Source organism: Elephas maximus, chromosome 3 (genome assembly GCF_024166365.1).
Source record: "Elephas maximus indicus isolate mEleMax1 chromosome 3, mEleMax1 primary haplotype, whole genome shotgun sequence".
Lineage (NCBI taxonomy): Eukaryota > Metazoa > Chordata > Mammalia > Proboscidea > Elephantidae > Elephas > Elephas maximus.
The window spans coordinates 94360451-94386433 of NC_064821.1; the positions used below are offsets into that span (position 1 = coordinate 94360451).

A 25983-nucleotide genomic window follows, 5' to 3' on the forward strand; every position below is an offset into this window, starting at 1 on the left:
CACCTCCAGAAGTTAGAAAAAAAAAGAAAGAAATGGAAAACTGAGGGAAAAAAAGATAGGCAGCTTAGAAGGAAATCGATCCAGAAAGTCCAACATCTGACTTTAAAAAAAATCCCAAGAAAGGGAAAAGAACATGGTCATCCAAGAGAACTTCCTAGAACTGAGTTTCCAAATAAAAAATACTGAATCAAAAAGACCCACACCCTGCCACATCGTTGTGACATTTCAGATTTGAAGGGATAAAAGAGAAGATTCTAAACATTTGCAGAGAAGTGGGGGTGGGGTGGTGGGGGAGATCACAAAGTAAGGAAAATTTGTTTTCACAGCTAGACTAGATGCTAGAAAACTGGGTGTTAACACCTTCAAAATTCTGAGGGGGAAAATAATATTCCTGTTCTCTTTCTTAGGAAACTTGTAGAGGACACGATCTAGTACAATGAGAAAGGATACGAAAGAGAGAAAGATCCAGGATGAAGGAAACAGGAGAGAGGCAAGGGGAGTGCCAGGAAGCACCTGGGAGGTGGCCTGCAGACCTACCCACCGTCTGAAAAAGACAGAGGCCAAAAAAAAAAAGTTCCCAGGAAATGGGAAGACTGAGAGCCCACCTGACATGTTTGAGAATTTTGGAAAAAAATTTGTGATCATTAGATGTGATGGAGCGGTTATAAAGATTTAAGTATAAATGTACGGCAAATTAGGGAAATGAAAAAAAAAAAAGATAATCATTAACTCCATAAAGGAAACATAACCTAATATACTCTCTGCAATGAACACTAACTGTATAGTTATAATAACGTAAACACTGATTACTGATTCAGCCAAATATTGTGATGGAATGATAAGAGGTGGATGATGGAAAGTAGGTGGTGTTGGGGGTAAGAAAGCTAAATCCTTGTCTACCAATGGATGAGGCTTTAAAGAGATAAGGGTGAATTTTACGGTATGTGAATTATATCTCAACTAAAAAAAAAACTGGAAAAAAGTGATAAGAATAGTGTAAGCATATTATTTAGAAATAAGGTAGTAAAAGTTAGAAAACTGGCTAAATGAGTACTCCTTAGTATTACCCTAAAACATTTGGTAAGGTATACAACTCAAGCCTTTGGTGCGTTGAGGGGAAACAAAGAAAAGGGGTTGTATTATTTGATGAGAGAGATAGCCCAAGTGGATTCACTGGGCACAAGAAATCAGAGTACAAAAGGCTTCAAGAATGTAAGGCCCAGGAAGTCACAGCGACCTTGGGGAGGGCTCTGGCTGCTCACAGGCTGTGAGATGGGAAGACAGAGCCATTTTTACGGGACTCTCAAGAGTCAGGGTGACCCAGAAGGCTGAGGACTTCAGTTACACAGGGTTCCTCTCACACAAAACCTTTGTTTCTCCGTGACCCAACACTCCCCGTCCCTACACACAGGCTTACACACACACACGTGACACTCACAAACTTACACGGTGCACACACGCCAGCCACTTGCTCCACCCCACCCCCCAGCCTGCACTTAAGCCTTACCTGGGCTTGAGGTAGCTGAGTGCTTCAGAGAACTGGTTGGTGAGGAAGAGATCCAAGGCAGTCATGCACTGGTCCAGTGCCTCATGGAGGCTGCTCACGGATGTCCTGAAGGGAGAGACACTGGGGTGTGACCCTGGAGCCCCCAGCCCACTTCCTGGCCAGAACAGAGCCTCACAGAGCCCCATTCGATCTCCCTGGGCAGCCTGCGATGCATGTCATGAGCTCCTTGGGCTGCCCACTGCTCACTGGGACAGAGGGACAACCTGGACCCCTCTCTAAGTGTTCCCAAGGATGGGAAGAAGAGAAAAAATGGGGTGTCACCCAAGACCTGGTGGCACAGGGTGGGGTGAGGGGCCATGGACAGAGGGCAGACAGGCCTCAAGAAAAAATTTATCTTACCCTGCACAAGGGTAAAGGGAATCTTTGTGGCCCTTCTGACCCATTGGGCTATGCTGCCCCCCTTGGGGGGTGCAGCCCACCCACTAAATCCCACTTCAGTCGCTCTCCACCACCTCCTTCTCTAGGCCTCCTGCCCACCTGAGCTCTAGAACCCCAGAGACACTGTCACAATGGGCTGCAGGGGGCAGTGGGCCTGTAAGAGCAGCTCAGCGCCTTTCATGCTCAGGAGTTAGCTTCCTAGTGGCACCCCAGAACAATACACTTTGACCCCCTTCCAGTCCTTATGCTTCTCTGCTGCTCTTATTGCCCTCTGACATATTATATTTTTTACTTTTTTTTGTACTTATTGTCCATCTCCCTCCAGTAAAATATGGCAGGAATTACTGTTTTGTTTACTGCTGTATCCTCAGCATCTAGTATCTGCTTTAGAGTAAACTTTTGATAAATATCTGTTAGATAAAGGAAGGAAAGGAGGGAGGGAAGGAAGGGGGAAAGAAAGAGTCTAAGGCTAGGAGGGCAAAACCGTGCCCTTTCTGGGCTTCAGCTTCCCCATCTGAAAAATGTGAGATGAAACTAGGAGGTCCCAAAAGTCCGGTCCACCTGATGGTTTTGAGAACACCTCTTCTCAAGGGGCCTCTTTTGAGTAAGCGAGGGTTCCAGAAAAGACCTTGATGACCTCAATAAAGGGAGATCTTTTTCCGCAATAATCTGTTAAGATAAAGTCTCTTCTCCACCTGGTAAACTCCTACACATACCTTGAGGCCCAGCTCTAATGTCTCATCGTTTGTGATCCCTCAGAGGATCTCCCCAGGCACTGAAACATGTGTCTTATTCATCCACCCAAATCTGTTCTCTCCAGTCTTTGCCATCTAAGTAAATGACACCCCCTCTACCCAGTTTCTCAGATCAGAAATCCGATAATCATCTATCAGATGACTGCCATTGAATCGATTCCAACTCAAAGCGACCGTATAGGACAGGGTAGAACTGCCCCACAGGGTTTCCAAGGCTTAAAGCTTTATGGAAGTAGACTGCTGTAGCTTTCACCTATAGAGCAGCTGGTGGGCTTGAACCATCAGCCTTTCAATTAGCAGCCAAATTCTTAACCACTGTACCACCAGGGCTCCTCAATCCATCACTAAACTCAGTCAATTCTACCTTCTGAACAACTCTTCATCCACCCCCTTCTATGCTCACTGCTGTCTCCAGTCCAGGCCTCTATAACCTTTACCCAGGTCTGTTGGAAGGCTCCCCTTCCACTCCTACTCCCTGCTATCCCTTCTCTCCTCTTTTAATCCTTTTTATTTTACATTTCATGACTCTTAAGTCTCTTCTTTGTCATCTCTTTGCTAGATTCTGAGTAATTTCTTTAGATCTTTCATTTCACTAATTTTCTCTTTAGGCATGTCTGGTCTACTTATCCCATCTACTGAGTTTTTAATTTCAATGATGGTTTTTCATTTCCAGAAATTCCACCTGGTTCTTTTTCAAATCCACTTGGTCATTTTGGACAGTATTTTGTTCCTTGCTTATGGTTCCAAGTCCAGCTTTAATTTCTTTACACATTTTTAAAAAAGTATTTGTATTCTAGCATCTTAGACTCTCAGGGAAACTAATTCTGCTCTCTGGTGCCTGCAGCTCACAGTGGCTTGTTTCCTTGTGTGTTTGGTAATTTTAGACCACGAGCTCATCCCTGCCTGATCCCAAATATAAGGACACGTTCCTCCAGAGAGGAATTTCCCCTGTCCAGGTTTCCTCTGGCACTACCACCCTGAGACCACTTAAAGTTACTTTTTAGTTTAAAATTTCCAGGACCACAAAGGTAGTGTGTATTCAAACCCTAAATTTGTGTGAAGACAAACCAATAGTCACCATTTTCTGGGAAGCCTTTCTCTTCCACCAGAACGATTGTCTCCCCTATCATCTTCCTTTGCGGGTGGGTGGATATTTTTTCTGGTCAATCCCTCAATTCGCTGAGAGTATAGCCCTTTGAAGGTCCCAGATCTATGCTGGGTTGGGCGGGGGTTGAGTTAAGTGCCAACTCCTCACATTGTATAGACCCAAGATCTTGTCTTCCATCCTTTGAGTGGCTGTGAAAACCCGAGGTTGCTGTAACTTCATCTTGTTTACTAGCCTGATTTCGGCTCCTCCATTCTCGGCTTGAGGGGATTTTTGTTGCTTTCCTGGGAGTTCAGGAATGCTTTTAAAAAGACGTTTGTTGTAACCCATTCAGCATCTAGGTAACTTTTTTTTTTAAGGAATAATGTTGGAGGCATCTCTCTCCTAATATCCAAAGCAATCTTTTCAAATCCCAAATCTGATCATGTTACTCCTGGACTTAAAACCCTTTGGTAGCTTCTCATTACTCTCAGGATAAAGACCAAGTTCCTTTCCATGGCCTTAAAAGCCCCACCTGAAGCAGCCCCTGCCCCACTCTCCATGACCCCTTTCTGCCCCCGGACTTTGCCTAGTGACAGGCACCTAGCAGGGGCTTAATTCACCTCTGTTGGATGAGTTGGTGAATTACTTAATCAATGAAGAGGCATTGATTATTTAACAGGCATTCTCTCCTTGTGCCCTGGCAATGCGCTGTGAAGTAGGATTATTACCCTCATTGCAGATGAGGAGACTGAGGCACAGAAATAAAAAAAAAAACCTGTTGCTGTCGAGTCGATTCTGACTCATAGTGACCCGAAAGGACAGGGTAGAACTGCCCCATAGGGTTTCCAAAGAGCGCCTGGTAGATTTGAACTGCCGACCTTTTGGTTAGCAGTCCTAGCTCTTAACCACTACACCACCAGGGTTTCCAGAGGGGAGGTCATTTGGCCAAGGTCACATGCCCAAGCTTAGGCTCTCACCCAAGTTTCTGCCTGTGCCAGTGCCCACCAGCCCAGCTCTAGAGAGTCCTCAAGTCCATTGCCCTGACTTGTGTCCATCCCTAACAATTCCAGAGCCAAGAGCCAGCATTCCATTTCTGCAGACACACCACCACCACCTCCACCCCACCAAGGAAGAGGTTCTGCCCCTTGGTCTACCTAGAGAGAAAGATGCATAGCTCAAAGGACAGACAGCACAGAGACACGTACCCCCTCTCTAAGACCTCCCGCAAGCCTGGGGGCTCCTTCAGGGCAGGCTCTGGGCCAGATTTCCTCTCATCTTCCCTCTCACAAGCACCCACTGATCTCCCACTCTGGGCCAGGCCTGGGGCTGGGCTTTGGGAACCTGGGCCTGCCCTTGAGGAGCTTGTCGTCTGCAGGAAGGGCAGACCAGAGAGAGACAATGACAATCAGTGTCATGAGGGGTGTGATAATGGAAATCACTGGGAGCTGAAGGGGCCCAGAGGCGGCCCCTGACTGAGCTCGGGTGTGGGGCTGGGACCTCGAAAAAGCATTCTGCAGGAGATGGCACTGACTGGAGGACAAGATGGAAAAAAGTTCAAGCAGAGGAGACAGCAGAAGCAAAAGGCCTGGAAGCAGGGTAGCACAGTTTGGAGGAGGCACAAGCAGTCTGCAGACCTGGAAACAGGTTCTGTAACCAGTTAACCAGCTGCTGTTGGGTTGCTTCCGACTCATGACAAGAGGCCTGCTAAGTGGAGGGGTGAGGCTGGGGCACCCCAGCTGGCTGGGGACATTGGCCACATTTGATTTAATAATGGCATTAACAACCACCCCATCATCTACCCCAAGAATATCACTTCAAATTATCTAAACTGATGCCTGTAGTATTACACTCAATCCTCCCACTAACCCCAAGAGGCAGGCACTCTTATCTATATTCCACAGATAAGGAAGTGAAGACAGGAACCTGGTCTGGCTCCTCCCAGGAGCCTGAGAGAAGACAGAGATGCTTTCTGCATAAGCAAGACCCAGAGTCAAACCTTTCCCATCCCCTCCACTTTTCCACAGGCTCCCCTGTGTCTTTCTGCTCCAGGGCACCCTAAAAACCTGTTGCTGGCCAGTAGATTCCAACTCATAGTGGCCCTATAGGCCAGAGTAGGGCTGCCTCACAGGGTTTCCAAGGAGTGGCTGGTGGATTTGAACAGCCAACTTTCTGGCCAGCAGCCGAGCTCTTAACCACTGCACCACTAGGGCACAGGACCAAAATCCATTAAACCAGTTGCTGTGAATCGATTCTAACTCATGGCAGCCCCACGTGTGCAGAGTAGAACTGCTCCAGTTTTCAAGGCTGAGAACTTTCGGAAGTGGATAGCCAGGCTTTTCTTCCAAGGTACTTCTGGGTGGGTTTGAATTGCCAACCTCTCAGTTAGTAGTGGTGTGCTTAACTGTTTGGGCCACTTGGGCCCAGGCTACATACATTCCTGAGCTCCTGAGTGGTGATGGTGGCCTCTCTAGTAAGCCCTGGGGAATAGGGCTGGAGGAGGTTCTGGGATGAGGGAGCGTGGAGGATGGAGCCTGGAGCAGGGCTGGTGACTGCAAACAGAAGCTGTGGCTGAGTGTGGGGGAGAGATGGAACAGGGTATCTGATCTCCCATTCAGATTCCACCAACATTTGAGGCCAAGGTGCGAAGGGGGCTGGAGGGTGGGAGGGGGTGCTGGCAGCCTGCAGCCACCCCAACTTTCTCTTTCCTTCCCACAACCCTGCCGTGGGCTGCTGGGAAGCCACTTCTTTAGGGATGGAAGAGCAGAACTGGCTAGTCGGGAGACCCTGTGGCCACCAGGACACTGGCGCAGGGTTAGGTGGTGTGTGAAAAGGAAGCAGGGCAGCAAAGTCATTCAGTGAGCAGACCGGAGGCTGGCAGAGCTGGCCTTTAATGCCTGCTCCACCATTCAGGCAGGAACTTTGGTTCAGAGGGTGAAGCAACCTTTCCAAGGTTACCCACTGCTTCCAAAGTGACCTTTCTCATTTGCAAATATGATTGTGACCTTCTGTCCAAAGAGTCCTCCTTAGTTGCACAAGAAGTTTCCCCCGGCCGCAGGGTGACCACCCATCCTTGGAGTAAGCTGAATGCTATGTGACATGGAGTGGTGTGGCGTGGCCTTCAAGAGTTTTGAAAGCAGACAGCCCTAGACTCAAGCTGCAGCTCTGCAACTTACTTGCTGGATAACTTTGGGGAAGTTCTTCAACCTCTGGGTGCCTCAATTTCCTCCTCAGTGAAATGGGAATGATGTACCTACCTCCCAGGCTTCTGTGAGGACAGACTAAGACAAAGTAAAGCAGAAGTACTCAGGAAATATTAACAATTGTTATTTTTTCTAAGATGATATACTTTCATCATTTCCCTTATCAAGCAGCACGCCTTTTGTAATAAAATTAAATAACAAAAAATTGAGTGCACATATCCTAGGAGAGCCCTGGTGGCACAGTAAAAGAGTTCAGCTGCTAACCAAAAGGTCAGCAGTTTGAATTTACCAGTTGCTCCTTGGAAACACTATGAGGCAGTTCTACTCTATCCTATAGGGTTGCTATAAGTTGGCATCAACTTGACAGCAATGGATTTGGTTTGGTTTTTTTTTTATACCTTATGACCCGGCAATTCCTTTTTTTTTTTTTTTAATGACCTGGCAATTCCACTCCTAGGTGGCACCTTAGGAAGCCTGTTTAAAGAGCAAGACATTCACTGTTTGAATATTCACTGTTTGAATGGCAAGATATCAGGGACCGCCCCAACGTCCATGAAGGATAAATACATAAATGGAGTCTCTACATATGGTGCTGTACCCACACATCAGGCAAAGTGGGGAGCAAAGCTGCAAGTATCAACAATGCTAAATCTCAGAAACCTAATGTTGAGTGAGAAAAAAACAAGCTGAAGAATGATACATACTATACAACTCCATTTTATATAAAACTTTAAAGTAAGAATAAACTAGATATTTTCTTAGACATTGACACACTCAGCGAATGAATAGAAATAGGCATGGAAATAACAAACCCAGAGTTCAGGGTGGGGATTATCTCTGGAAAGGGAAGGAGTTGGCGGGAGGGCCACAGGGGCTTCAACCAGCTCTGCCATGGTTCATTTCTTGAAAAGAATATGAAAGAAAAGGGCACAATGTTAATATCTGACAAAGCTGGGTGGCAAGGGCATAAGAGTTCCTTTTATTTTTTGCCATATTTTTCTGAAGACTTAAATCACTTCATAATTTTAAAAGTGGTGGAGATATAAGGCTTGTTTGTTCACCACTGACCCTCATGCCTAGGGCTGGGCCCAGAGGAAACGTCCGTGAGTGTTTGCTGAGTGACTGAATAAGTGTCTGTGGTGAAGATGGGGATGGTCCTGCTTCGGCCCTGTTCTGGTCAGACTTCACCAGATGGCACAGACCAGGGGCAGATGGCACTGGAGGCCTCAGTAAGAGAAAGATCCCATAGTGTGCAGAGGCAGGTTCTGTATGAAGAAGACCTGCCTGTGCTGAAGGAAGCGCCCACTGAAGAGCTTACTGCCCTGGAGGCACATAGCTGGGGCCAGAGGAGTCAGGGGGCTGTAGAGGGGACTCAGGCATGGATGCCTGGGTGTAAAGAAAAGGGGTGAATGTGGCTTCCAGCCTGGGAGTCTACAATTATTTGGTAGGTGCCTCTTCCACACCTGAATTCTCTCCTGGAAACCACTTCCCTGAACCAACCAGGTGATGCTCAGTCAGGGCTAGGCAAGAGGGACCTAACCAGGGTCCAGATTTATAAGGCTTCAGCCTAGAGATGGAAGCAAGTAGACAGCCCCCTTGCAAAAAAAACAAAACAAAACAAAAAAACCTGTTGCCATCAAGTCAAGTTGGTTTTGACTCACTGTGATCCTACACGACAGAGTAACTGCCCCCATAGGGTTTCTAATCTTTACAGAAGCAGACTGCCACATTTTTCCCCCATGGAGCAGCTGGTGGTTTCAAAGCGTCAACCTTTCAGTTTGCAGCCAAGCTCTTAACCACTACGTCACCAGGGCTCCTTGCAGCCAGCGCAGCCTGCCTGTATTTTTCATAGGAGGGATTAGAAACCCATGGAGGGTAAAGAACTTGGCCAAAGCCACCCAACGAAATGGTCAAGGCAAGACTCAACCAGGTCAGAGTGTTCCAACTGACCCAGCTTCCAAGCCCCCAGCCCTGGCCACATATGCACGCTCTTTGGAGGCCTCCAGCTGCTGGCTGGCAACAGCCTGGTCACCTTCCTGTTCACGTGTCAACCTGAGGCCCTTGGCAAATATTGTCCCCGGTGGTGAGGTTTCAGGCGGGGGGGGGGGGGGCACCCCTCCCAGCTCACCTGGGCAGAATTTCTGCCCAGCAGCCTCCCAGCAGTTAGGGCTCCCAGAAGCCACCTCCTACCCACTGGGGCCTGGAAAAGCAGTGAGTTGCTCAAGGGCTCCCTGAAACAAGCAGCTGTCACTGTTATAGAGGCCCTTTTGCAGTCCTACAGGGTGCCTCTGTGGAGTAGGGGTGGGGGCAGGCAGGAGATCTGTGTTGACAGTGACAACGCCCACTTTTTACCACCCGGGTTCCTCTGCACCCGAAGGGCCAGGCAGATTCATACTTTAGCCCTTTAACTCTCCCTAAATACCCCCGAAGACAGTGTGGCCTCCGGGTGGGGGGCTCTGGCATCAGACCGAGGTGGGTTTAAATCCTAACCCCACCTTTCACTTCCTGGTGGCCGAAGACAGGCCACTTAAGAGCTATTCCCCACTTTCCTCATCTGTAATGGGGGTGATAATAACAGTGCCCACCCCACAGGGTGGAAACGCCACGAGGGGGGAAGGCGGCTGCAAATGTGGCTGTTACTACAGCTTCAAGAGAAAGTTGGGAGCCAGAGGGGGAGTGGCCCACCCAAGGTCCCCAGCACCTCCGCTCTCCTTGGCGGAGTTTCCGCAGCCCCCCTCCCACGCTCCCCAGCCGAGGCGGCAGCGGCGGCGGCGGCACCCGCCCGGGCGGGTGGGGGGCGCTGTGCCGCCGGGCAGGGGGCTGGCAGCCGCAGTGCGGGCCGCGGGGTGGGTGGCGCAGGGGAGGCCTGGTGCGGCGCCCGCCCCACGCCCCGAGCCCCATCCCGCCCAGGCCTGCGCCCCCGGGCGCTGCCCCCGCGGCGCACTTACCCCGCGGGCAGGCCGCCCGGGGTGCCGGCCGTGGTCATCGCGGAAGGGGGCGGGCAGCGCTGCCCCCGCCGGACGCCAGCCGCGGCCCAGGTGCTGCCGCCGGAACCCGGAGCCGGGCGCTGTGCGACCGAGCCGCCGATGCGGAGGCCGGGGAGGGGCGCGCCGGGGGCGGGGAAGGCGGCGGGGCCGGGCCGGGCCCGGCCGGGCCTCCGTCTGCCCACCTGCGCAGTGGGGCCATGGCCGCCGCCCGCCCGCACCCAACGGGAGATTCGGGCAGAGCTGGGGGGAGACCTCGGCCCGGCCTGCTCTGGGCAGTCCCGGCTGCTCCCCCTTCTTGCTCGGACAGGTAAGATCTCCGGGCACTCCAGGTGTGTCGAGCCAATGCCAGAGTACCCTCTGCGCGCACACCCAGGGAACTCGCTCTCCTTGGACAGCCCCAACTATTTGAGGCCAGAAAGTTCTTTTCCTAGCCCTGTGGGCCACCTGCCTGTCATTCGCCCTCCCCCACAGCTCCTGCCCTGCAGTGGCCCCCCTGAGCCTTCATCGGCTTACTCTCAGGTGCACTGATGATGGGGGACATGCATACTGAGAAAGACACAGGCTCGCGTCAGGCTAGGATTTTGATCCCACCCACTTGCCCACTGACTGAGCCAGAGGAAGACCAGAAGGCGGGAAATAACCGGTTTAGTACTCACAGCTAGCCAGGAGTTCAAACACGCCTTCTCAAGTAAGTCCCATAACCGCCATTTTACAGATGGGGAAACCAAGGCACAGAGCATTTATGTGACTTGCCCAGGGCCATTCTCCTAAAGTGGCAAACTAGGATTAGAACCCAGCCCTCCTGACTTCAAAGCTCACACATCTGTCCCTTGTCCTTTTGGTCTCCTCTCCCTTGAGTCCTCACAACAATCCCAGATGCTGCTGTACACCCAGCCTGGAGGTGGTGTCTAGGAACAGGGCTGAAGTTGACTTGGTCTGTGGCTGAGGAGTTAACCAGCCACCACCTCCAGGCCCCAGATGCTCTTAATCATGACTCATCACAACACGTGGCTGCCATTACAGCTGTCCCTTCACGAAGGCAGGGGACAGAAGGAGGAGGGACTCCAGCTCCCTGGATCAGCCCTGAGCTCCAGGATGTCACACCAGGAAGCAGGAGAGAGCAGCCTACAGAGGTGGAAAGAGGTGGGCAGAGGACTTGGACCAGGTCCCAGGGGAGCCTGGCAGGTTGGCAGATTTGAGAGGTTGCTGTTTAAATATAAACAGCTGCCTGGAAAGGAAGCAAGTTCCCTGTCCTGCTCATATGCCAGCAGAAGCCAGATGCTCACTTAGAAGGATCATCCCACCTCTGGGATTCTCAGGCATAGGCACAGAAAAGATAATTAACAAGGGGCAGGCTATGATGACATCTACTATCAGCTATAGGAATCCAGATGAGGGAGATGACCACATAGGCCAGAGGAGTCTGGGGAGCTTCCTGGAGGAGGTGGGAACAGAGGTGATCCCCGAAGTTTATATTGTTTAAACACAGTGATGTAATGTAGAGGTTGTACCAGATGGGGGACAGCGTGGCTGAAGGCATGGAGGTGGGCAAGGGCACACTGATGACAGCTGGGGTTTGTGCAGCTGGTGAGAAGACCAGTAATGTGTATAAAAAGCAGTTCTGGTGATGAGGCTGGATGGGGTATGGAGGTTTTTATCTAGGTGGTTTGCACATGCTGTTCGCTCTGCCTGGAACACATCTTCCTCCCTTGTCACTTATTATTTATTCATTTGACCAGGGGTAGATCCAGAAGCTTATAACTGGAGTCTTCTTTTTAAAAAAGAACACAATTTAACAATATAAAATTGTTAGGGCCCTCCCAGGGCCTTTGAAGGGGGCATGCAAATGACAGGTCATAAAGCTTAAGCTGCAGTTGCTTCAAGGTAAATCTCTGAATTTGACCAACATTTATCAAGAACCTGCCATATGCCAAAATTCCTATTCATCCTGTAGGTTTCAGTTCAGAGGTTGCCTCTTCCAGGAGGCCCTCCTTCCCTGGCTGGGTCAGGGGCTTCCTGGTCACTCACTGCCTCCTGGCCCTTCTGACCTACCCCAGTCACCCTGGGATGTCACTGTTTTGGTATATGTGTGTGTGTGGCGGGGGGAGGAGGGAGCTTTGGTGAGGAGTATGGCTCATATGTGACTGTTTCCATCAGACTGGGAGCTTCTTGAGGGTAGGACCTGGTCAGATTCATCTCTGTCCCCAGTGCCTGATGTAGGGTGCCTGACTAATCACCAAACACTAACACTGGGCCCAGCACTTTACAGTTTACTTCTGGGGTAATTACTGTAATATTGGATGACGTTCATTTTTTATGTGCTAGACGGAAACCCTGGTGGTATAGTGGTTAAGTGCTACGGCTGCTAACCAAAGGGTCGGCAGTTCGAATTCATCAGGCGCTCCTTGGAAACTCTATAGGGCAGTTCTACAGGGTTGCTACGAGTCGGAATCGACTCAGTGGCAACGGGTTTATGTGCTAGACATGGTGTAAAGTTTATAACATGGATTGTCTCATTTAATTCTCAAATTTGCCCACCTCTCTAAGCCTCAGTTTCCTCATCTGTAAAGTGGGAATAACAATGCTGCCTACCTCAAAAGTTTGTTGTGAGGCTTAGGAATTACTAGACGTAAAGTGCCTAGAATAGTGCCTGGCCTGTGGCATAGTGCTAATGCAAGTGCTATGATGATGATAAGGAGCCCTAGTGGTGCAGCAGTTAATTACTCGGCTGCCAACCAAAAGGTCAGCAGTTTGAACCTACCAGCCTCCCTATGGGAGAAAGATGTGGCAGCCTGCCCCATAAAGACTACAGCCTTGGAAACCCTATGGGGCAGTTCTGCTCTGTTCTGTAGGGTCACTATGAGTCGGAATTGACTCGACAGCAACAAGTATGATGGTAATGGGGTGGGGGGAGGTAGATACTATTATTCTCCCCATTTTACAGATGAAAACTGAGGCTCAGCAAGGTAAGCAGCAGTGCTGCCTTCAGAGCTGGAACTCGCCCACACCACAAGTGGCAATGATGATGGAGCCACTCATTTGGTGAGTCAGAGCATCAAGTGGCCCACCCTTCAGAAGGGCCCCACCAGATCATTCCCGGCCTCCAGGAGCTCTGGCCAAGTCCCACCCCTGGGGAGCCTGTGAGTCATCACCATCATTTCCGCCTGCCTACCCAGGTGACCCTGCTCAAGCCACCTGCCCATCCCCACCTTGAAATGTCAGCCAAGCTTCAGGAACAAGGAGAACATCCTTAGTTCTGGGTCCCTCCCTCCCCTGTCAGGGGACCTGTCTCCTGGTACTCCACACCTGGGAGAAGCTAGGCCTGCTTTCCCCCCTCATTCCCTCCCCAAGCAGCAAACACAAATCACTGGGACCTCCCCCGGCCCTGAGGGCCTCCATGGGCTGCCCTCACCTGTGCCATCTCAGCCCAAGAAAGCCCTCAACAAACATCTGTTGAGTAAAACCTCAGAACAACCTGGAAAGGTCCATAGTAGCTATACCTCCCATCCTGTAGGTTCACACGTGACTTGGACCAAGGGCTAGCCATAGTTTGAACCCAGGTCTAGACTCCTTATCCTGTAGGAAAAGGAGAAAGAAGAGAGGAAGGAGCTGGAACATGGAATAGGAGGGTGTCATAGAGATGGGGGCTTCAAACATGTGAAAAGCAATGTAGTTACATAGAAAGAGCTTAAGTTGTGAAGTCAGCCTTAGGTTACTTCTCAGCTCAGCTTCTACCTCTCTGAACCTCAGTCTTCCCATCTGTAAACCTGGGATAATAGCCTCACCCTTTCAGGGATGCTGTGAGGGTTACTGAGCATTACTGGGGAGACCCCTGTATCCCTTTCCCCTTTCTCAGCCCCCTTCACAGTCCCTGCCCCCAGGCCTTTTCCTGCCCCTCCATCTGTTGTCCCTGCCAGCCCAGAGCTCCCCTTAAAGTGAGTGAGCCTCACCCATTGGGTTACAGGCTTGGGCTTGTTAATAATTCACCAGTGAGCAGGCCCATCCTCCAAGAGGGCTGTGACAGTCACATCTCTTACATATTCCCTGTGAGGGAGGAGGGGAGGATCTAGGTCTGCTCCCTGGTCAGGCTTCCTCCCTCCCATTGACTCCGCCCCCCACTAGCTGTGTGACCTTAAGCAAATTATTGGCTCCTCTGGCCCTTTAGTTTCCTTCTTCCCACCAAATAAAAAGGGGAGAGTAGTTTAGACCAGGATCTCAAGGGCCTTCCCTCCTCGAGGTTCATGATTCTTATATCTGGGCTCTTCTACCGAATTCTGGCCCCCAGGAGCTGCCAAGGGTGGTCTGAGGGAGGAGTCTGGGCCAGGCACAGCGGCCAAGATCAGTTTTGATTGAAAGAATCAGAGCTTTCATGAAGGGTTTCAGGCACTGAGCTGCATCCTGCTGGGGTTAGAATTTAGGCTGTAGAGCTAGGAAAATCTACATGGAGTCCTGGCCCCACCGCTTCCTCACTGGGCAGCTCAAAGCAAGTCACTTGACTCACTTGAGGCAGGGTAAGGGAGTGGTTCTGAGAGCAGGTTTGAGAGTCAGCTCTGATACCTGGGGCAGGTACTTCACCTTTGAGATGGGGATGATGGTGGTACCAACCTCACTGGGTTGATTTAAGGATTAAATGAGTTAGTACACATAATGTACTTGGAATGTTATTGTTGTTGTTAGGTGCCATCAAGTCGGTTCCGACTCATAGAGACCCTATGCACAACAGAACGAGACACTGACCCATCCTGCACCATCCTCACAATTGTTGCTATGCTTGGGCCCATTGTTGCAGTCACTGTGTCAGTCCATCTCATTGAGGGTCTTCCTCTTTTCTGCTGACCCTCCCTCTCCTTTACCAAGCATGATGTCCTTCTCCAGGGATTGATCCCTCCTGATGACATGTCCAAAATATGTGAGACGAAGTCTGGCCATCCTTGCTTCCGAGGAGCACTCTGGTTGTACTTATTCCAAGACAGGTTTGTTTGTTCTTTTGGCAGTCCATGATATATTCAATATTCATCACCAACGCCGCAATTCAAAGGTGTCAGTTCTTCTGTCTTCCTTTTTCATTGTCCAGCTTTCACATGCATATGAGGCAATTAAAAACACCAAGTCTTGAGTCAGGTGCACCTTAGTCCTCAAGTAACATCTTTGCTTTTCAACACTTTAAACCCAAACCAAACCCAGTGCTGTCATGACGATTCCAACTCATAGTGACCCTATAGGACAGAGTAGATCTGCCCCATAGAGTTTCCAAGGAACGCCTGGAGGATTCGAACTGCCAGCCCTTTGGTTAGCAGCCGTAGCACTCAACCACTACGCCACCAGGCTTTCCTACGACACTTTAAAGAGGTCTTTTTCAGCCATTTTGCCTGATGCAATGTGTCTTTTGGTTTCTTGACTGCTGCTTCCATGGGTATTGATTGTGGATCCAAATAAAATGAAATCCTTGACAGCTTCAATCTTTTCTCCTTTTATCATGATGTGGCTTACTGGCCCAGTTGTAAGGATTTTTGTTTCCTTTTTTTTTTTTTTTTACGTTGAGGTGTAATCCATACTGAAGGCTGTGGTCTTTGATTTTCGTCAGTAAGTGCTTCAAGTCCTCTTCACTTTCAGCAAGCAAGGTTGTGTCATCTGCATAACGCAGGTTGTTAATGAGTCTTCTTCCAATTCTGATGCCGCATTCTTCATATAGTCCAGCTTTTCGAAATATTTGCTGAGCATACAGATTGAACAGGTATGGTGAAAGGACGCAACCCTGACACACACCTTTTCTGACTTTAAACCAATAGGTATCCCCTTGTTCTGTTCAAATGACAGAGCAAGGGCTGTCATGAGCGCACTTAAGTGTTCTGGAATTCCCATTCTCCACACTGTTATCCATAATTTATTATGATTCACATAGTTGAATGCCTTAACATAGTCAATAAAACACAGGTAAACATCTCCTGGTATTGTCTGCTTTCAGTACTTGGGAATAAGGCCTTAGTATTAGTCTTTGAGCTTTAGTTTCCTCACCTATAAAACAGGGATGACAGGATTGCTGTGAGCATTAAAGAAGCAAATGGACCCAAAAGGGCTTTGGAATCTTGCAAGGCTGCCTTGAGCAGAGGCGTTTTCCATAAGATGTGCACCCAGACCTGGCCAGGACCACTGGACACTTACGACAGACCTGTGGGACCGATGTGCTACCTCATGCACTGCCGGGCCAGGAGGAGGTGGAGGTGGAAAGTGGGGCCACCTTTCTGAAGGGCAAATGGAATTAGGGATTGGAAGCCCTAGAAAGATGACCCAGTAACACCTGGGCAGCAAACCTGTCTTACGAGAATAATCACGGATTCAGACAAAGATTTATGGTGTGAGGATGTTCATCACAGTGTTTTCTATAGTATGAATACAACTGGAAACAAACTAAATGCCCATCAATAAGGGATTAGTTCAATGAATTATAGTGAATGTATAGGGCTAACTATTCTGCAGGTATTCAAATTGTGTTTACAAAGAGTTTGTTCACCTGTATTATTCAACTGCCTCCTAACTGGTTTCTCTGCTTTCATCCTTCCCCTTCTTATCTGTTCTCCACAAAGCACCAGACATATTTGACACTCAGGTCAGATCACATCCACTCCTCTTCTCAGAAGCCCACTGTGGCTCCCACTTGCCCAGAATAAAAGCTAAAGTCTTCACGTGGCTCAGGAGGCCCTGTGTGACTTGCACCCCTATTATCTCTCCGACACCATCTCCCTTTATTCTCTCTCTTATTTCAGCTACTCAGGCCTCCTTGCTTTTCTCCAAACATGCCAGGCACGCCCCCACTTAAGGCCCTTTGCACTTGCTCTTCCCTCTGCCTGGAGTACTCTTGCCTCAGATATTCACTCATCTTCTTCAAGTCTCAGCTCACAGGTCACCTTTGCAGTGAAGCCTTTCCTGCCCATTCTATTTAAAATTGAATCCCCACCCCTAGGGGTTCCTTTGCCCTGCATTACACCTATTGTTATTTGACCTCTTGTATATTTTGCAGGAGTCCCTGGGTGTGCATAGGGTTAACAGGCTCGGCTGCTAATCAAAAGGTTGGAGGTTTGAGTCCACCCAGAGACACCTCAGAAGAAAAGCTCTGGCGATCTACTTCTGAAAAATCAGCCACTGAAAACCCTAGGGAGTACAGTTTTACTCTGACACACACAGGGTCACCATGAGTCAGAACTGACTTGACAGCAGCTGGGTATATTTTGCTTATTCATTTATTCTCTGTCTCTAAGCTCCACAAAGACAGGTTTTTGTTTTTGTTTTTTGGGCTTTGTTCTCCAGTATATTTCTAGTGCCTAGAACAGTGCCTGGTACATAGTAGGTGCTCAATAAATGTTTGTTACATGAATGAATGTGGGAGAATATGAAAGGAAGCAGCATAGAAAAGTACGTATTTGGTAGTAGAAAGAAAACCTGAATATGCATTTGAGAAGGTGTGAGGAGCTACTGAAGCCATTTCCAAGGGAGGTAGTGTGGTACAGTGGTGGGGACAGGAGGCTCAGCTCTGAATTCTAGCTTCTCCACCATAATCCAAGGCAACCCTCTTCACCTCCCTGGGCCTCGGTTTCCTCATCTATTAATCTGGAGACAGCAAGCCCTCCCTAGCCAGAGTGGTGGCAGAGTCTCTTTTGAGATATAAAAGAGAGGTGTAGAGAGACACGGGAACCTCACCCCAGAAACAAGAGCCAGGAGAATAGCTCATCCTTTGGACCTGGAGTTCCTGCAATGAGAAACTCCTCAACTGGGAAAGATTGATGACAAGAACCTTTCCCCAGAGCCAACACCGACAGAAAGCCTTCCCCTGGAGTTGGCACCCTGGTTTTGAACTTCTAGCCTCCTAAGCTGTGAGAGAATAAATTTCTCTTTGCTGAGGCCACCCACTTGTGGTATTTCTGTTACAGTAGCACTAGATGACTAAGACACAGTGCCTTACATAAACTAAATCATGCAATCCTGCAACAACTCTGTAAGGCACGTTCTAACTAGATCCTCATTTTACAGATGAGGAAACTGCTGCACAGAGAGGTTAAGCAGCCTGTCCAAAGTCATATTGCTAAAAGGTGGCAGAGCCGGGATTCAAAGTCAACCTGCTCAGTTCCAGAGTGCTTTTAACTGGATCATCTTATTGTCCCAGCACTTGAGCTTGGAAGCTGCTGGCAGCTGTGCAGAGAAGGAGGCTGCGCATTAGGAGGAGAATGAAGCTGATCACAGCATAAACTGAGGTGAAAAGCAGAAATTTTCAGGGGAAGGACAGAGCAACTCAAGCAACCGAAGTCAAAAATTTGAAAAAATTTTGGAAATGTAGTATGCTGACAAAACTGAAATTGCAACTTAATCTATTTCTCATTTACTTCAGGAGAGGAGCAAAAACGCTCCAAGTCTAAATCCTTCTATAATTGATGAGGCACAAAGATGACTTGGAGGTTTTTCATGGTACAATCATGAGGGACTGAGGATCTGAGAAGCCAGAAGGTGCCTCCCAAATGACAGCCCTCTCCTCCCCATACAGCAGCCTTCTGTGGGCTGCCCAGCCCTTGCAAACAGTGGAGACATTAGAACCCTGGGATCAAAAGCTTCAACACTGTAGGACCTCGGAATCTTTAAATCCCAAGTCTGAAATCACAAACGCTTCCACTCACAGACTCTGAGGATCACGGAGCTGAAAACTCAGCATGGGTATCACGGGCAGACCCAATCCCGTGGAAGGGACCCCAGAGCTGCCCAAGGAGTTCGGTCACCAAATTATGAACTCTCAACCTGCACACATCTGAGAGCTCTTCTAGCTCAGATTAAGAAAATGACTGACACACTAGTAGGATGACTGAAATTGAAAAAAAAAAAAAAAAGATAATAACAAGTGTGGGTGAGGATAGGAGAAACTGCAACCTGATACACTGCTGGTGAAGTTGCAAAATGATGCAGCCACTGTGGAAAGCAGCGTAGCCATTCTGCAAAAAGTTAAATGTAGAATTACCATGCAATCCAGCAATTCCACTCCTAGGTATACACCTAAAAGAATTGAAAGCAGAAGCTTAAACAGATACTTGTACACAAATGTCCACTGCAGCCCTGTCCACAAAATCTATTGATAAATGGATAAACAAAATGTGATATATACATACAATGGAATATTACTCAACCATAAAGAGAAGTGAAGTCCTGATACATGCTGCAACATGAATACACCTTGAAAACATTATGCTAAGTGAAATCAGTCAGTCACAAAAAGACAAATTGTATGATCCCACTTACATGAAATATCTAGAATAGGCAAATGTATAGAGACCACAGTTTATCAGTGGTTACCAGGGGTGGGCAGGAGTGAGGGGAAAAGGGAGACTCATTGCTTAGGGGACACTGGGCTCTTGTTAAGGGTGATAGGAAAATCTGGAAATGGGCAATGGTGATAGTTGAGCAACATGATAAACATAATTAATATCACTGAATTGTACATGCAAAGAATATTGAAATGGCAAATGTTTTGTTACATATATATTTACCACAATAAAAATACAAAACAAAACTGGAATTCTGTCAACAGCAGCCTCAGAAGTCCCCAGCCTCCTCGCTCCACAGCAGCTGTCACTTAACTACTCTCTCAAACACACTCTGCCACCTTTGTTCCTGGTGCTGTCTCCTACCTGGACAGCACCCTGCTCCCCAGGAACAGCCTTGCGCAGGGGCTACTGGTATGGGCAGGAAGGAGCCCTATTTGTAGGTTGAGTAAGATGCACGGGGACCAGAAACAGCCTCATTTCCCTCTCCTAACAGTTCCCGGAAACTCTATAGGGCAGTTCTATTCTGTCTTATAGGGTCGCTATGAGTCAGAATCAACTCGACAGCACTGGGTACTGGGTAACAGTTCCCAGCTACCCAGTCCCGGTGCCTGGAATCCCACCATTCGCTCCCAAACCTTGGAACCTCAAAGGTTTTCTCAGTCTTTCACAATCCCCTCTGTTCAATACAAATACCCTGGTAGAAAGATTACCTCATACCAGTGCGAAGAAGGAAATGAACTCACATTTATTGGACACCAGATATGTCCCAGTGGCTGTCTGTTAGGTACTTTGCAAATGTCATTTCACTAGGTCTTCCCACAGCTCACTGAGTAGCTATTATTTTACAACTGAGTAAACTGAGGCTCACTTGGATCAAGTAACTGAACAAGGTCACACTGCCCGTAAGTGGCAGAGCAAGGGTTGAGCACCTTCCCCTTTGGCCAGGCTCTAGGGACAGGGCAGAGAGGTGGACAAGGGGTTGGCGGAGGAGAGGTTGCAGGTCCTGAGCTGGGAGAATGGAGACCTGGGTTTGAGCCTCAGGTGTGATAACCTGTGGGGGCAACTGGGAGTGAAGAGTTCTCTGAGGTATTTGTGTCCAGCGAGTTCCTGCTGAAGTATAAAGGCATACACCTTTTTCAGGCCGGCATTGCACTCCCTCAGACACGCCCACAGGATGCAGAGGCCTCTTCTTGGCCAGAGACCTCCTTTCTCCCTCCCCCGCTCTCTCACCTTCCTCCCATCCTTGGTGATTCTTGGGTCTCGCCCTTCAGCCTACCCATTCACCTCTTGTCAGTTCTTTCCCCCACCTCCCCCCTCCCCACCCGGCAATCCTCCTAATTCACACTCCAGCATCTCTCTCCTGGATCATCACACCAGCCTCACCTCTGGTCTTCCAGCCTCCAATCTCCCTCCATACGGCGACATCACACACACACATTTTACTGTCCATCACATCACCCTATTTTAAGTCTTGCATAGAATCTATTTCTGATGTTTACTTATTTATTTGCCTACTTATTGATGTCTGTCTCCACTAGAACATGGCAAAGTCTGAGTGCAGGGACCTGTATGTCTGAAGTAACACCATATCTGTAGTGCCTAGTACAATGCCTGGAACATGGTCAGTGCTCAACAATATTGAAAGACTGTATCAGAGCCACAAAAAGGAAGCAGAGATGCAGGAGCCCTGAAAGCCCCTGTCCCTAACTAGGAGTGGGGTCAGAAAGACTCTCCAAAAGAGGTCACCTCAAACTGAAACTTAAGAGATGAGTTAGGGGAGATTGATGGCGTTCTGGGCAGAGGCAGCCGTGACCAGCATGGTGGTGAGAGCGCCACAGAGTGAGGGTGAGGGAGTGATAGGAAGTGGGCCTGGGCAGGACACAGCCTTTCTCCTCGAGGGTCCAGAATGCCAGGCTAAGAGCTTTGAACTTTAGCCTCTAGGTGATGGAGAGCCTTGGAAGGTTTTTAAAGCAGAACAATGGCATGGTCTGATTTGTGCTTTAGAAAGACCAGTCTGAAGGATGCATGGAAAAGGGAGAGACTGGGGCCCTGGGAATGTTACGGGCTGTTGCAGTAGTCCAAGGGCAAAGAATAGCTTTGAGAGAGACATTCAGGATATAAAACCAGGAGGACTTACAGACTGGCATGGAAAGTGAGGGAAGGAAGTGTCAGGGATGACTCTCAGGTTTTGGGCTTGGACAACGAGGTAGATGACTGTACCATTCCGTGAAATGGGGACTCAGGAGGAGGACTGGTTTGAGGGTGAAGATGTTGAGTTTGTCTTGGGGCTTGAAGAGTTCCAGTGCTCATAGGACAGTCAGATGAAGGCCTGGGGAAGGCAGTTGGATTGTTCTTCTCAGGGCGGTAGCAGGGTCATCTTTAAATATGTAATATGAAGGATCTGGGGGCCAAAGCTCAGAAGAGGGGTAGGTCAGGGCTGCCCCTTCTCATGGGACATCTGGACACACCACATCCAGGAGCTGGGAACAGCTGGGGTGGTGACCCATGGGAGGAGGTGGGCAATGACATCCCTGAAAGGCTGAGCTTGGAGGACCTGTGGGGCATGGACCGGGTCCCAGGATTTCCCCCACGCTGCTGTCCCCGGATGTGGAGAAGCCCTCAGAGAGATAGTCTTACCTTACCTGGCACACGGGGTGCCCACATCTCCACTCACACAGAACGAGGAGCAGCAGGTGGGTGAGCTGCAGGGTTGAGCAGAGAGGCAGCTGCCCAAACCTCCCCTGAGGTCTCCAACTCACCTAAGTTGCCCTAGCAGGTAGCCCACCGGTTGCGGTACCGGGAGCGGGGCTAAGGTGGGACCTGGCTGTGTTTGGGGGCTGCATCCCCTCATCCCAGGGCCCAGCCGCGGGGGGTGATGACACACAAGCAGAGGCACAAGGGAGTGCCAGGCGCGCCGGGCTGCCCCGTGCGGCGGCTCTTGGCGGCCGTTACCCCGCGCCCAGCAGCCGGCACACTGCTGTCTTCGGCTGCGCCCCCTCTGCTGTCTGTCCCGTCGGCTGTATCCCCAGCGCCCCCGCCTCCCCTTCGTCCCATCCGCGCCTCCGGTCGTGTCCCCGCCCCTGCTCGGTACCTGCGGTCGCTTTTCTCAGAGGCCGCCCCCTTCCAAGCGGTCAGAAAGGCCATGGGCGCGGGCTGGACTCCGACGTGGGCGCGGGCGGCCCCTCGCGGTGGCTCCGGCGACAGCACCTGGACGGGGCGCGTGGGGCGGGCGGCTCCTTCCTGCCCCGCCAGGCGCCGCCCCAACTGGGCGTCCGTGTCCCCAGGGCAAACCCACTCGCACTTACAGCCGCAAGGAATCTCGAACACATTTGGACCCATCACTGAGCACAGGGAGAAACGGCCCAGGGATTTGTCCACGGTCACACAGGCTTCTCCAGTCCTCGTCCAGAGCCGGCCCTCCGTTCTGGTGGGCACCGTGGTGTCCGTACCAGGGTCTCTGCCAGACAAACTGATGCCTCCAGCGCATTTCTCTTCTGCCTACTGACAGAACCGTCCCTATCAGGACTGTGCCTGAATGGGGCCAGGGGGCTTAGGACTGGGGCAAGTGCAAGGCACTGAGCAAGCAGGGCAGGGGAGGCAGGCATAGGAACAAGGAGATGGGCAGGAGCTGCCTGGGCCTGAAGGTGGAGGCTGCAGGCGAGGCCAGGCACTGGGAAATGACTTTATTCACAGGCTTCTAATTCCCAGTCCCCTGTGGGGGCGGGGACAGAAGGTAATGAGCCTCTGGCTTGTGTCAGGCGCAAGTTTTTTTGAAGCCCCATTATTTTATCTCAGATCACGTGCATTTGGGGTTTGTATTTTCAATTACTGGCGTCAAGTACAATCAGCTCTGGAGCAAAAGGAGCGCCTGGTGGTCCGGTCCAGCAGGTTCCTAAGGGAAGCTCAACTAAGGACAAGGAGCAGAGGAGGGCCATGAGGGGTTATTTGAGAATGAACATTTTAACTTGAATGATGGATTCAGGGGCCCCTGGAGACATCCATCGGTGAGAGAAGATAGGAGCTGAATATAGGGCAGAGAAGCTAAAAAAGAGGGCTAGGTTCTATCTCCTTTTGGGCTGGGTCTGTATCTTAGTTACTTGTGCAACACAGATGTTGTGTTCAATAAACTGATTCTGACAAGTCTGAGAAATTCTCTAATGTGCCAAGCACTAACAAGTGCCGTACACAATCTCCCATTTAATTTCACCTTATTAAATACTCATTGGAAACTCTGATGGCATAGTGGTTAAGAGCTATGGCTGCTAACTAAAATGTCAGCAGTTTGAATCCACCAGGTGCTCCTTGGAAACCCTATGGGGCAGTCTTCTACCCCAATTTACAGTTGATAAAACTGAGGCTTAGAGGGGTTAAATAATTTACCTAAGATCAAGTGGTAGAGCCAAGTCTTAAATCTAGCGCCTCATCTGGTGCTTCTCCCGACCCTGGCTGAGGTCTACAGGGGGCTGGGCATGAAGCAGGAAGCCCCAGGCAAAGCTGCCTGAAGGGTGGAAGCCCCCAAAACCATCTAGGCACTTTTCCCTGGCAGGCGGCAGAAAAGATATGACCTTTCTCGCTTTCTTTGAGCACTCATGTCATGGTCTTGGCAGATGAGTAAGAGCCCAACAATGCTGCTTAGCTGACCACAAAGCTGAAGCTTCCAGATCTGGAAATTCCAGTTACAGTGCACCAAGGGGCCCAAACCCCTCAGCCCACAGAGCCTTGTCCAGTTTTGCATCCACGGGCACTGCCGATAGTCAGCTTTCTCCTTGGTTCACAGGCAAGAATACCACATGGCCTCCCTCAGAAGCCTGGTCTCCTATTGGCCCAGAGTCTAGTCTACAAAGGGAGGATTAGAAGTTCCACCCAGTTTCTCAGCCCACAGCCAACACTTCCTCCAGGAATCCGTTCTGTATCTCCCCAATGGCAGGGATCTCTCCTTCTTCAGGGGTTACATTTTTATCTGTCTTTCTCACAGCATTTAGTACTCCATATATACATATTTTTTAATATTTATATTAGTATTGACAACCACATTAGTCTCACTCTTCAGATTTCTATCTTACCATAGGCACAGAGTCTTCCAGGGAGACTAGCACCACTGCTATACACATAGTAGGTGCTCAGTGTTGAGTAAGTGTAGAAGGAACTCTATTTATGAAGTTTCTACTCAGTGTCAGGCACTATGCTGAAGGCCTTTACACACACTTCTTCTAATCTGGTCACAAATTTAGAAACATTCTTTAAACAATGAGGAGCTGGGATTCAATCCCACGGTTCTCCTATTCCAATGCTTGTTCCCTATTCTTCTTCATCATCATAACCACCATCTTAAACATTGGTTGAGGACTAGGTATGCATTATTCTATACCCTTCACATGTATCGGCGCATTCACTCCTCAGAACAATCCTATCATGTTTGTCCTTTTACATTCCCAAATCTCAAAGCTGAGAAAGTGTGTAATTTAAGATCACACAAGCTAGTTAAGTGGCAGAGCTGGGACTCGACCCAAGCAGCTAGATTTAAAGAGTATCCTAACCCTAACTCCAGTTTGCCTACCACACAAGCCCTTAGAATACACCCAGCATTTATGGACCTTTCCCAAAATTTATCTTATTTTGAATCTCATAACAACCCCAAGGTGGGGCAAGTTTTATTCCTCCCATTCCCCCTCAACCTGGAGCCAGCTTGCCTGGGTTTGAATCTTGGCCACACCATTTGCTAGCTGTGTGTGACCTTGGGGAAGTTACTTAATATCTCTGTGCCTCAGTTTCCTCATCTGTAAAATGAGGGTAAGAAGATCATCTATCTCAAGGGTTGCTGTGAAGATTAAATGTTAATAAAACAAAACAGAACACTGTCTGACATAGGGTGTGCCATGTACCTTTCTTATAGTGATAGTTCTATCCAGAATCAGTGGGGAATGAAGTGTCCTTTATAAATGAAATGTCAAGATAACTAAAGTTTATTTCCTTGTGCAGGAAGTCCTTTAGAAACTTAATCACAGATGGGCATTTTTCTAAAATATATTACTTTTTCTGTCTTCTTTAACATGAACATGACAGCTCTTGCTCAGTGAATATCTGCTATGTAACAAGAATGGAGACTTTATATCTGTCATCTTTAATCCTCACATTAACCCTGTGAGGGAACTGTTATCCCCATTTTAAAGATGTGAACCAGGGAGGTTAAGTGACTTACCCAAAGTCACACAGCTACCAAATGGTAAAGTCGGAGTTTAGACCCATGTTTATAAGACTTCAAGGTCTGGGTTCCTTCTACAAGGTCAGGAATTTCTCAGGAAGCTGTGATGAATCAGGGTTTTCTTTGAGAACATCAGCTCTTGTGCTCATATGTGGTTAAGGCAGCCTCATGCAAGGGGGCGGGGTGGGGGGTGCTCCTAACCTACTTCTGCCCTCTCTGGCACTGAGGTTTGACTCAGTTATGGGGGCCCCATAACCCATCCACATCTTCATATGTCACTGTGCCTGGTGAGGTCTTTTAACTCAGGACTTGAGCAACACCACAGAGGCCCTCACTCTGAATGAGAACAATTCAGGGTTCAGTTGGCATGGGTATGTTCAACCAACATTAAAAGGACCACAGGGACTCTTGAATCAGCCTCCAGCTCTTTGATGGTAAGGCTGAGCAAGCAGTTTTGCTCCAGCCTCTCCTGTGTGTCCTGCAGAACTCCGTACAGGTGTTAAGG

At 49.2% G+C, this 25983-nt stretch overlaps 1 protein-coding gene across 4 annotated transcripts in view; it reads right to left on the reverse strand.

Moving 5' to 3' along the window:
- TTC39A (tetratricopeptide repeat domain 39A) overlaps nucleotides 1–22422 on the reverse strand; it is a 62189-nt gene extending 39767 nt beyond the window's left edge. For 3 of the 4 annotated variants that reach the window (XM_049875187.1, XM_049875182.1, XM_049875186.1), the window contains exons 1-2: nucleotides 22368–22422; nucleotides 1508–1612 (exon numbers count right to left, since the gene is read on the reverse strand). In XM_049875187.1, coding sequence (XP_049731144.1) covers nucleotides 1508–1612; nucleotides 22368–22420 — 158 coding nt within the window. In that variant the 5' untranslated portion in view covers nucleotides 22421–22422. Of the gene's footprint in view, nucleotides 1–1507; nucleotides 1613–9935; nucleotides 10616–22367 lie in introns of those variants that run through there. The other variant, XM_049875183.1, reaches the window with a different exon arrangement.
- Nucleotides 22423–25983: the final 3561 nt, after the last annotated feature.